Here is a 13,408-nt window from a genome sequence, read left to right on the forward strand (position 1 = left end):
GGAAAGGGCCCCACCCCTTTCCTCCTAGAGAAGACAGACCCCTCAGGTGGAGGTCATTAGCATTTCAGTGGTCTTGCTCTCTGCTTGTGGTGTCTCCACCCTTCCCAGAGTCACAACCCTGGAAACTGAAAATGACTGGGGCTTTCTCCACTGAGCCAAAAAAGAAACAGTCCCCTTCAGACCCAGTCCAAGGCGACCCTCCGGCTCTCCCAGGTCAGTCGTCACCCAAAGCCTCTGTCTGTTTTTTGGGGCTGCGTACCTGTAGTGAGCAGTTCACACTCGCTACTTAAAACCCCAGTTGGAGCTCAGCTGAGCTGTATTCGCTTGTTGGGAGAGAGATTCTCTGTGGCACCACGCGGCTCTGCAGCTCGGGCTATGGGGGAGGGGGTCTCACGACTTGGTTCCACAGGTTTTACTTACAGATTTTATGCTGTGTTCTCGGGCATTCCTCCCAATTCAGGTTGGTGTATGATGAATGGATGGTCTCGTTTGTCCCCCTGCAGTTATTCTGGATTATTTACTAGTTGTTTCTGGTTTTTTGTAGTTGTTCCAGAGGGACTACTTAGCTTCCACTCCTCTCTATGCCGCCATCTTGCCCAATGCCTCCCCCTCATTTTTTGAAAGACAGTTTCACCAGATACAGAATTCTCAGTTGGCAATTTTATGCTTTTAGCACTTTAAATCTATCGTCCCACTGCTTTCTTGCCTCCATGTTTCCCAATGAGAAAGCAGCATTTAATTTTATGGACGCTCCCTTGTACAGGATATTTTCTTCTTTCTTGTGGCTTTCAGAATTCCCTTAATCTTTGGCCTATAGTAGTTTGATTATAATATACTATGACGTGGGTGTCTTTGGATTTATCCTTTTTGGAGTTTGTTCCGCATCTTGGTTGTGTGTATTCATGTCTTTCATTAAATTGGGGGGCTTTTCAGCCATTATTTCTTTGAATTTTCTCTGTCCCATTCTCACTTCTCCTTCTGGACTCCCACAGTGTATATATTGGCATACTGATGGTGCCCTATAGATTCTTCAGGCCTTGTTCACTTTTCTTTGTTCTTCTTTCTATTCCTCAGAGTGAATGATTTCAGTTGTCTTATCTTTAGGTTCACTGATTCTTTCTCTGTCAGCTCCAATCTGCTATTCAACTCCTGTAGGTTATTTTAAATTTGTTCTGTGGTCTTCAGCTCTCTTTGGTTCCTCTTCATAATTTTCCTGATTTCCTTTGGTTCTTTGTTTTCCTTTAGTCTTCAAACATATTTAGGACCGTATTTTTTTTTATTCAGTTTTATTGAGAAATATTCACATAACATATAATCATCCATGGTGTACAATCAACTGTTCACAGTACCATTTTATAGTTGTGCATTCATCACCCCAATCTATTTTTGAACATTTTCCTTATACCAGAAAGAATCAGAGTAAAAAATAAAAATTAAAAAAAAAAAAAAAAAAAAAAAAGGATCCCTGTCCCACCCTATTTTTCATTTAGGTTTTGTCCCCATTATTCTACTCATCCATCCATACACTGAATAAAGGGAGTGCCATCCACAGGGTTTTCACAATCACACTATCACCCATTGTAAGCTACATTGTTATACAATCGTCTTCAGGAGTCAAGGCTACTTACTGGGTTGGAGTTAGGTAGTTTCAGGTAATTACTTCTAGCTCTTCCAATATATTAAAACCTAAAAAGTGTTATCAATATAGTGTGTAAGAATGTCCGCCAGAGTGACCTCTTGACTCCATTTGAAATCTCTCAGCCACTGAAGCTTTATTTCGTTTCATATCATATCCCCCTTTTGGTTAAGATGTTCTCAATCCCACGATGCTGGGTCCAGATTCATCCCTGGGAGTCATATCCTGCGTTGCCAGGGAGATTTACACCCCTGGGAGTCAGGTCCCACCTGGGGGGAGGGCAGCGAGGCTACTCGCCAGGGTGGCTTAGAGAGGGCCACATCTGAGCAACAAAGAGGCACTTGGGGAGACTCTTAGGCACAATTATAAGCAGGTTTAGCGTCTTTAGGACCATATTTTTAAAGTCTTTGGTATTTTCCAGATTTGGAACCTCCTCATTTGTGGTTTCTAACCCTTTGCCTTGGCCATTACTTCCTGTTTGTTTGTATGTTTTATAGCTTTTGTTGAAACCTGGACATTTTGATATTTTAGTTTGTTATCGCTGGAATTTAGACTCTAAGATGTCTGATTCTTAAGCTTATATCCAGCTAGTATTATGACAGAGCTTTCCTTGATTGCTAGGAACTAACAACCAAAACAAAAAAGAACAGAAGAAAACACTTTTTCCAGTCTTTGCAGATTGACCTGTGCAAGTGATCTCCTTCGGGATGTATTCATACAATGGGTTATATGAGAATAGCTTCAGGCCAAAGAGTAGGCACCTCCCTGATCCCTCTGCCTCTGTGTCGTGTCTTTGACATGTGCATGGTCCTAGGAATTTCCCTGTTTACATAGTACAGAATGTCCCCTCTTACCTAGTGAACAGTTTCCTCATGGTCCACACTGTACTGTTTGTCCTTCAGCCAGCAATCCCTTGCTTGAGGCATCCACTTGACTGTTCTCCCACGGTATTCTGTAGGAGACTTCCCCAAATTCTTGGGTGGTGAGTCCCTCAGGCCACCACCAGACAGATTGGGTCAGATGTACATGCTCCCATTATGTGCATGAGGATGTCTTTGCTCCCTCTGGAACAGTGACCAGAGAGCTACAGTGGTGAGGGGTGGAAGAGGGACTGGCCAAGGCACCATGAGACACTACTGCTTTTAGGTAAGCTTTCTTGGTTCCGCCCTCCTCCCCCTATGTTTTAGTTTGCCAAAGTTGCAGAAATGCAATATACCAGAAATGGGTTGGCTTGTACAGTGGAGATTTATTAACTAACAAGCTTACACTTCTGAGGCCATGAAAATGTCCAAATCAAAGTATTGTCAAGATGAAACCTGGACTCCGAAGATAGGCTGCTGCCCATCCAGGATTCCTCCATCACCTGGCAAGGCACATGGCGGGTCTGCTGGACTTTCCCTTCTCTCCCGGGTTTCCTTGCTTTCCGTTTCTGGCTTCTCCCTCTGTGGCTTTCTTTCTGAGCTTCTGTGTGGGTCCTTCTTGCTCAACTTCTGCCTTCTCTTATAAACGACTCCAGTAAGAGGATTAAGACCTACCTGGGGCATGCCTCAACTGAAATAACCTAGTCAGAAGGTTCCACTCACAATAGGTCTACACCCACAGGAATAGATTAGCTTTAACAACATGATTTTCTGGGGTACACACAACTTGAAACCATCACACCCTGTTACTTTATTCCTTTAACGGTTTTCCAGAGCTTTGAGAAAAATGTTTCTGCTAGTTCTTGCTGGTTGCTCAAAGCTTCTGTGGGAGTACAAAGCTGTGAAGCTTCTCACTCTATTATCTTGAACAGGCTGGGCCCAGTATATATATTTTCTCTACTGTTCTCCAAAGGTGGTAGTCACAAAATTCAGATTTTTAAAGTTAAATGATAATGATAAACTTTCTAAACTGTAGGTAACCTTACAGGTACTAAGTATGTAGCACATTTCTCTTTAGCTTTGAGAAATTGAATTAAAGAGCTTAAAAGTCTATTTTTCTAGGAATAATTTTGAGCCTTGATAACTTCTCATCCCTTAGAGTTCTTGGTGGATCTGTCCTGCTTCTTACTTCTTCAGGCCCCAAACTCCCACCCCACCCCCAGAACATACGATCTGTGACAAAACTAAAGCTGTGTGTACTGTCCACAAGGGTATTAATTACCTAACTATGGTAAATGAATCTCTTCTCCCCTTAACTGCCTCCTCTCAAGATGTTTTAAAGATGTTGAAATGAAGATTATTTAGACATTTAAAATGTTGTAAAAATGTCATTAAGATGACAGGTCTTACCTTTGAAAAAAAGAAGCAAAGAAACTGATATCAGCAGTATAGGTAAAAAAAAAAAAACTGCATTTAAAGAATATGACAAATTCTGGGGTATGTACTCATTTTCAAGTTTTCTATCAAGAGTAACCTAATCAGTCTGCCCCTGCCAGTTTCAACAATTGAGAACCAGATAAGGGAGGCTCTTCTGCTACTAAAGCTAGCCTGTAACTACAGCTCAATTTGAATTCTTAACCTTAATACAGATTGTTACTGAGTATTCCTAATTACTTAAACCTATATTGCAGCTGAAAAGATTGGAAATACTAACTTTAGACTAATTCTTTACTCTGTGCACACATACTAATTTTTATGTCTTACACATAACTTGAGTACTTGAGTATATCAATCAGTCTCATTCCAGTACTGAAGAAATAAAAATAAATTACATAAGGAGTGTACTTTCTGATGATTGCTGACTGCCAAAAGGAACCTGGCAAATTAAGTGCTTGGACTTCTTATTGTTTTTGAGTTAGTCTTTTAAAATCATATAAAAAGACAGGAAAGTGTTATTGTGACCTCATAGAAATGTCATAGTTATTAGAGAATTTAATTTAGATTTTCATAAAATCATATCAAAAACACCATTAGCTTACCAGATTTTCTCTTTAAAGCAGTTACCTTTTATTTAGCATTTTCCATTTGGTCTAGACATATCTTTTTTTTTAAATAGCTGTAGAAATTATTTTTGCTTAAGGCTTAGGAGAAAAATAGTCATTGTTGTGCCCCCCCCCCCTCGTTTATCCCACAGTGGTCCTAAAACATGGCTTTTTAGAAGAAGGCATGGTAGAAAACATTGTCTTGGGTAACTTAATTATTAGATACATTTGATTTTTATATTCACATAACCTTTCAATTCATTGTTTTTACATGGAAACATGCTTTACAGCTACACAACTGATGCATGTCCTGTTGGATTGTACTTTTGAGTTACTGCTGTTAAGGGAATAGGTATTTGCGTGGTGGTATTTGTAAGATAAAGAGAACTGGGTACATTTACCTAATACAAAAGCATCATCTGGCATCTTCTCTTTAGGAGCAACAGCTGTTAATACCAGGGATTAGTTTTTAACTGACAGTTCACACTCAGGCTTTAAGATTAGCATATTTATAGGGAAATTTTTAATTGTTTACAACTTTATACCGAGTATCTTTTTCTTTTTTTCCTCTTTGAAGTGTGTTTTTACCCCCTTAAAAATATTTTTAATAAAAGATAATTTCAGATAATTAGAAGGCATTTTTATTATGTATGGCTTCTAATTTCTGTTCACTGGCTCTATTAGTCTGAACGAATAGAGCTGTGCCCCAGTGAGCTGATCTCTGTGAATGCTACTTCTGACACACAGGTGGGATTATTATGAACAAAATACAGTATTTTGTGGCCTTGTCCAAGATGATTTAATATAGTAATTTCTTTCATTGGATTTCCTGTTTTCTAGTGTATTTCAGTTGAAAATTACTTCAGATAGTACCTTTTTTCCCTAAAAGCAAAAAGTTAACTTTCTTCATTAACTGTATTGCAGGGTTGGCTAGTGGATCTTCTCAACAAATTCGGCACTTTAAATGGGTTCCAGATTTTACATGATCGTTTTATTAATGGATCAGCATTAAATGTTCAAATAATTGCAGCTCTTATTAAGTAAGTTATAGTTTTAATGATTATGTTGAGTGCATTATAGAAATTGGTGTTTTATTGCTTGATAAAATATAGAATTTCTATTTTCATGTATGGTTTCCTCTTATCTTAAACTAGTAACTTGGAATTTAAGTAGTATAAGTAGCCTGAGAGTTCAGTCCTAGTTGATTTGAAGAAATTGAGTATTACAGGGATTTTTTGTCTTCCTTATTTCAGACCATTTGGACAATGCTATGAGTTTCTCACTCTTCATACAGTGAAAAAGTACTTTCTTCCAGTAATAGAAATGGTTCCACAGTTTTTAGAAAACTTAACCGATGAAGAACTGAAAAAAGAAGCAAAGAATGAAGCCAAAAATGATGCCCTTTCAATGATTATTAAATCTTTGAAGAATTTAGCTTCAAGGGTTCCAGGACAAGAAGAAACTGTAAAAAATTTAGAAATATTTAGGTTAAAAATGATACTTAGGTAAGATATTTAACCTCTTGAAATAAATTTTGTTAATTTTTAGAATCATACTTAATACCAAATTTCTCTTACAGATTATTGCAAATTTCTTCTTTCAATGGAAAGATGAATGCACTGAACGAAGTTAATAAGGTGATTTCTAGTGTATCATATTACACCCATCGACATGGTAACCCGGAGGAGGAAGAGTGGCTCACAGCTGAGCGAATGGCAGTAAGTCCTTTTATTCTCCTTTTATGAAGAAGAATCTACTTAAGGCACAAATTCGAATAGCTCCAGTTAAAATTAGTATTTTAAGTAAACCTTGAAATTGGAAGGTGTTTTGGTTAATTTACGACTGTTTACTCCTGGGAACTTTTTGTAACAGTAACATAGTTTATTATTTGATATGGGTAACAGCACATGTTTGGTAAACATGTTGAATGTTCTGAAGTAATTATTAGCTTTTGGGGTGTTGACTGAAATGGAATAATAGAGGTGATCTTGGGAATGGATGGGATAGTATCTGGTATCTAATGAATGAAGTGACCTATTGTTCATTTGGCCAATTCTAGTTAAAGATGTTAAAACAGGGAATATAATTAATGGAATAAGTTCTACATGTTCTAACATGTATTGATGTTTTATAATGATTTTAAGAATTTTAATTTTAAAACACTTTATATTTATGTCATTTTATGTTGAAAGTTTAGAAAACTATGCCATAGATATTTGTATATATTGTAGTTTTCAAGTGAATAGGTATGCCACTTAAGTTATTCAACCAATATTTTTTGAGTGCATACTTGTGTGCCAGTACTGGAGAGACATCTGTAGAAGAACTGTCCCTGTCCACAAGGAGCCCTCAGTTTAATAGGGGAGACAAAGATTAGAAAATGATGAAAGGTATGTGGAGGATGCTTGGACATGGAACCAGTGTTTGCAGGTCAGGTGGTAGAAATTTAATTTCACATATGTGATTTGTCCACAGATTGTGGCAAGTAGTATGAAGACAGACAAGTACAGAATATGGCATGAAATATTTAAAACTTCTGTAGGAAGTTGCCGTTGCCACAGCATTTTAATTGTATTTTAGAAACGTATCTGTCTGCAACAGATTAGAAATAAAAAATGGGTCCTTTACCAGTTGAGAAGTGTCATGGTCTAGCATATTTTAGTGCTAATTTTTATTTTCAATAAGTTGCATACTGTGTGGATTATTGCCTTTTTGTATCATGAGTTAGAGCTTTTTGCTTTGGGTATAATCAATCAGTACCAGTTATGCAACATAGCATAGTGTTATAAAAAGATAGATTTTGGAAGCTTGCGTTTTTGATTCAGATCCCAGTTCCAACACTTTTAAGCTTGTTTACTTTTCTGTAATAGGATAAAGTATCCCTCACTAGGGTTGTATCGGAGAGTAGAGATCTAATAGTGTCTGGCACATGGTAATCAGTCAATAAATAAAAGTAAAAGATATAAAGGGTGCCTTTTCATCCAAGATCAAAACAATTCTGTGGCAAAACTACTAGTATAAAAAATCCAAGATCCTAAAATTGGCCCAGTACCCACACTGCCTAAACCATACTAGTTGCTGCACTTTTAAATCTTTTTCTGATTAAATCCTGGAGTAGAATGTTATTAATGATTTCAGTCGGAATTTCCAATTCATGGGAGCATTTCTGTATGTGCAAGAATAAGTTCTAGGAAATTATAATGTTTTCATAAAACTTGCATTAAAATAACATAAGCTTTAAACAAGTTTTTGAATTATATTTAGGAATGGATACAGCAGAACAATATTTTATCCATAGTCTTGCGAGATAGTCTTCATCAACCACAGTATGTAGAAAAGCTAGAGAAGATTCTTCGGTTCGTCATCAAAGAGAAAGCTCTGACCTTACAGGATCTTGACAATATCTGGGCAGCACAGGTAAGGAATTTAGGTTGGCGGCTATTTTATTTTTAAAAGAAGGAAACTTAAAATTGTGAAATGGGGTGCAAACTTGTATTGTTTAACTTTTAGTAAGTTTAAATGATTGTTATTTACAGAAATCCTACCAAGAATATTTGAAATAGCCAGTAATATTTTAAAATAAAAATATTCCATTATCTATTCTATTTGGTAAAGATTGGTGATTTGTAGGTAGTTTGGACAAGCAGTAAAATAATAAAAAAAAGAATGTCTATTCAAAGAAGTATAAGACATCTATAATTGGTTTCCTAATGTACTTAATAGGAAAAGAAGCCTCCAATGTCAGGAGAGTTAAATCACTAGATTATTTATAAAGACCTGTTATAATTATTCCACAGGATTTGTAACTGTTCAGAAGGATAAATTAACCTTGGCTTTGCAGCTGGGAGTCATATAATTCCTTTGATTATCTTAATGACAGATTTCTAACCTTGGATCATTTGAGAAATACTGTTGAGTTCTAGATTACAATGCTTTGTTTTTTTAGTCTATAGAAACCAAGAAAATACTTGGTTATGCTTTGAGTGCTTTAGGTTCCAGTTTTGAAACAGTATCTTTAGTATGTCTTATTTTTCTCCTACTTCCTGTAGTAAAATTGGCACGTTAAATTCAGTAAACTGGAATAAAAAGGTTCAGGTGAATTCCTCAAGTACACATTAACCATTTATATCAAGAAATTGATTTGCCAGGTTTTACATGGCAATTCTAATGCATTTAAAATGTTAGAAATTTTCTTAGGTTACACATTTAGATGAGGATATGGGAATATTTTATTAATTGTCAGAAGGTAGTATGTACTACTTGTCTGTTACTCAGATTCTAGTAGGCCATGATTTTCTTTGCTTTCGTTTGTTTTCTCAACAGGCAGGGAAGCATGAAGCCATTGTGAAGAATGTGCATGATCTATTGGCAAAGTTGGCGTGGGATTTTTCTCCTGAACAACTTGATCATCTTTTTGATTGCTTTAAGGTAATGGTTAACGTGGTAAATTATTACCATTTTGTTTTAAACACAATTAATTAACTAGATCTGTGAGTTGCTTCTAGCCAATAAATACTCAGATAGAAATCTCATTAAGTAATCTCTGGTGTGAAGGGAATTGACCATTGTTTCCTTTTCCAATAAGAACTTGTTGCTAATTTTTATAATAATCATAGCCCTCATAAATAAAGAATCATGCTTTTCACTAAGGTTATTAGTTTAGATTTGTTTCCCCTGGCAGCCTGGCAGTTCTTATTTTTGTTACAGATTCAAGTGAATTTGTAGGGAAGATGATGGGTTGCAAAATGAAAAATGAGAGGTGACAGCAAGAGAGAATGTAACAGAAACACTAAAGTAGCTTGGTATTCTGGGGTCATTATGCATAGGTAAAAGATTACTTATTTTATATTTCTTAGATTTTGTCCAGACTAATTTTCTATGCCTGTGTGTGGTCTTTTGTTTTCAAATGTGAAATGGTCTATTATCTGCCTTTTTTGTTAATTATGAAAATCTTTGTATATCACATTGTCTCTGCTATCTTTTAATATAATTTTAAATTCTCAGAAGTAATAGACTGAATCTAAGGCAGTTTGGTTCTCAACCAGGAGCATTTTTGCCCACCAAGATACTTGGGGGTCACAACTGTCAGGGTTTGCTGCTGGCATCTAATGGATAGAGGTCAGGGATGCTGCTAAACATCCTGTGATGCACATGACAGACCCCACAAACAAAATTTTCCAGCCCAAAATATCAGTAGTGCCAGATTGAGAAACCCTGGTCTCTAAAATATTTAAGTGTAAGTAGAGATTATTCTTTTTCCCTGAAATTTGTCTGCCCTGTGAGTACTATTAAGTTATCTCTCAGATACCACTTGAATAATTCTCTGCCCAACTATGATGTTTTATTGATGAATTTAATATAGTTAATCCAATAACAGTTGAAGCAGTGACAAACTAATATATGTTATCTTCACATCATTAAAATTTTTTTCTAGGCCAGTTGGACAAATGCAAGTAAAAAGCAACGTGAAAAGCTACTTGAGCTGATACGTCGTCTTGCAGAAGATGATAAAGATGGTGTGATGGCACACAAAGTGTTGAACCTTCTGTGGAATCTGGCCCACAGTGATGATGTGCCTGTAGACATCATGGACCTGGCTCTCAGTGCCCACATAAAAATTCTAGATTATAGTTGCTCACAGGTAAGACTTGCTGCTTTGCTCACTTTTTCTGACCTTTCTTATTTGTAATCAGGATGTCTTAGTTCCAGGATACTTGGAGGTTATTCTAACATGGTTATTTTTTTTTTTATGTCATCTTCAGGAATTGGCTTGCTTTCTTCATGTAAGCCTACCTTCCTCTTAGTCTATACAGCAAGGTTTTGTGAATCATACATAAAGCATTTTAGCCTCCTTAGGAGAAAAGAGTCATTATAAACCAGTTATATAGTGATAGTATTGTCAAATATATGGTGCTGAAATCCCAGTTTAAAATGGATCATAAAATATTAAAGCTGTTAGGGACTAATAGAATTTCATAAATAGTAAAACATTTAGTACCTTCTCTATGAGCAAGTCACACAACAGTTTCCCTATAGCATGCGTATCTGTTAATGCATGGTAAAATGGACATTCCTGTACAATTAATTTCCCACTTGTTAATAAAAGTGTTTGCTACACAGATGAGCTAAGAAAATAAACTCAAGTAGGTATGTCTGATTCAAATGATACTCAATATTTTGTTATGCTTGCTTGTGACAGCTCATTAAATATTTATTCAGCATATCAAATAATAATAACCTTGACTTTAAATTATTTCCCTAAACTGAATGGCCTTGTGGGGGTTGTGAATCAAAGCAGTGCATTTGCATTTGCTATCAAGAGTTAACTACTAGCTCCTCCTTTAATTAAGCCATTAGATTAGTATTAGTGCCTGGCCAAGTGTTCTACACATTAATCCATAAATAGTTATTGGATTTCACTGAATTTAGTAGCATGTTGCCTTTTTCAGTGTTATCCTTCATTTGTTGCTTGGGAAACAAATTTTTTTAAAGTCACTTTTCAATTACTTCTCCCCCCAAATAAAACTTTTTAAGAGTATGATACATTTGATAATGTACAAATATTTTAAAAGTCTTAAAAATGTGTGCACTGTTTAGCCCAACAGTTCTACTTATGGGAATATCTTCTTAGAAGTGATTGGAGAAGAGCACAAAGAAATACACACTAGGACATTCATTGGTGTTTATAGACATGAATGCTTGGAAACCTCCAGAATAATTCTCAGTATTTTATACAGTGTAGTAATAAGCAGTAATTAAAAATGGCTACTGATGAAGAAAGTATGAGCCTAGTTTTGTTACCAAAAATTAATTGCAAAAATTACCCTAAATGTTAGCAGTTAGAGAGGGACAAACAAAATTGCTGTTTTCTGTACACACACACACACCTGAAGTAAAATTAAATACACAAACCTGCACATCTGTTTTACAGAGTGAAGTAAGTAAAGTTTGAGAAGGGAAATATAATTTTGAGTTTATAGCATTCTTAATTTCTGACTGCTTGTGCCTGTCTCTGTCCCTTTCTCTCCTTGTGTATATGTGGATATGTTTTGATTTTAGTGACTTTTTTTTTTTTAACTCGCATAGTTGCCATACTGTTATTTTGTTGGTAAAATGTAAATTTTCAGTGGTCCTCACTGTGGTTAAAAATCAGGGTTATATGTTATTGCTAACTTCTGTGATATGGTTGAATTTCTTTAAACATTGGATAAAACTATAATTGCCCACCTTCTGGCAAACTTTTAAAATCAACCTTTCCATTAATGTGCCTAATACTTAGGATCTGTACATTCATATATGTATCTGAATTCATGTAATGCTGAACTTTTTACTTACTTTTTGGATTTTTGGTAGTAATTGTGAAATAAACATGTACTTACTATATTTCTAATAAACTCTTAAAATTACAGTGTAATCTTTGTGATACTAACCTTACACAAGAAGCTTCTATTTTGTAATTCTTAAAATTAATTTGAAGGTAGAATTCTCTTCATCATTGCTCTATATGAAACATTGAAATTGTTTGTTTAAGGACCGTGACACACAAAAGATCCAGTGGATAGATCGCTTTATAGAAGAACTTCGCACAAATGACAAATGGGTAATTCCTGCACTGAAACAAATTAGAGAAATTTGTAGTTTGTTTGGTGAAGCACCTCAAAATTTGAGGTAAGGCTCTTAACAGAAAAATAATTTTATTATTTTTATTTAAATATTATATTGAAAAGAAAATAGCCTATAGTTCATAAAAGCAGATTTTAAAGAAAAAATTAGAGTGACATGAGAAGAGGCTAAGAGAGAAGGGTTAGTTTGGATCAAAAGAAGAATCCTGCATCACAACCAGCTTTTTTATTGGTGAGGAAGTAAGCTGTAGATAAATGATATGTATCAGAATCAAGACAATAATACTGCCTTCAGGTTCTAAGTTTAGAATCATCTCTTACTTCCAGCATGTATTCCAGACAGTTTTATGGCATGCATTATATCTATTAATCTCACTTCTCATTTCATTTTAACCTTCCTGCCTTTATTTCTTTGCCCAGTGTCTACTCTTTATCTTACTTTATGGCATTTCTTACAGACCTTCTTGTTTCTTTAATTGGTTTACTCTGAGAAACATTTAATAATTTGATTAACTTTGAAGTGTCATACTACAGAATAGTTTTCTAAGTAAAAACAAACCTTTTCCTTGTTTTTTGTTAAGTTAATTTTTAAAGTTAATATCAAAGATAAGACTGCAAGGACTTTTAAATGATGAAAGATGATATAATTTAAAATCCTTTTCAGATTTACTTTAGCCAAATTTCTGTTAAATAGCTGTCTCTAAATATACTATCTTAGATGCCAAATTTTAGTTACTGGAGTAATTTATCCTTGTATTTTCTTGTAATAGAGTTGGAATTGATAACATGAAAAGGAAAAATAATGTGGAAAGAGCTAGATGTAGTGGAAAGAATATTCACAATGGAGTCAGGATTCCTGGGATGCAGCCTTGTGTCAACATAATCTTGGAAAGGTTCTCTAATCTTTTAGAAATTTATTTTTCTTTTGTGTAAGATCAGATGATTGCCCAGTGTCTTACATTTCTAGATTACTATGATTATGCCTAAAACAGAAGTAAAAAAGGCACACTCTCTTGCTCGCTCTCTCTGTTGTGATTTTAACAGTTGAACCTCTTCTCATTTTTTCCAAGCCTGGAAAAACAGGAAATTGGAAAACTAGAGAGATAAATATTGTAGAAAATTTAGACATATATCTTATTAGCAGTAATTTATTTGACACATATTTCAAGTATGTGATACTAACAGTTTTGCCTACTGTATGTCTGCCTTTTTTTCCTTCTCAAATCAGTCCATTTGTCTGTTAAAGGC

General features: G+C 35.3%; 1 protein-coding gene across 5 annotated transcripts in view; it reads left to right on the forward strand.

Moving 5' to 3' along the window:
* The window catches only part of USP9X (ubiquitin specific peptidase 9 X-linked), a 144,987-nt gene that overhangs the window by 56,773 nt on the left and 74,806 nt on the right, over positions 1-13,408 (forward strand). For all 5 annotated transcript variants that reach the window (XM_037822178.1, XM_037822181.1, XM_037822180.1 and 2 more), the window contains exons 8-14: positions 5,463-5,578; positions 5,792-6,043; positions 6,118-6,256; positions 7,803-7,955; positions 8,862-8,966; positions 9,973-10,179; positions 12,070-12,206. In XM_037822178.1, coding sequence (XP_037678106.1) covers positions 5,463-5,578; positions 5,792-6,043; positions 6,118-6,256; positions 7,803-7,955; positions 8,862-8,966; positions 9,973-10,179; positions 12,070-12,206 — 1,109 coding nt within the window. The remainder of the gene's footprint in view (positions 1-5,462; positions 5,579-5,791; positions 6,044-6,117; positions 6,257-7,802; positions 7,956-8,861; positions 8,967-9,972; positions 10,180-12,069; positions 12,207-13,408) is intronic.

This window comes from Choloepus didactylus, chromosome X (genome assembly GCF_015220235.1).
Source record: "Choloepus didactylus isolate mChoDid1 chromosome X, mChoDid1.pri, whole genome shotgun sequence".
Lineage (NCBI taxonomy): Eukaryota > Metazoa > Chordata > Mammalia > Pilosa > Megalonychidae > Choloepus > Choloepus didactylus.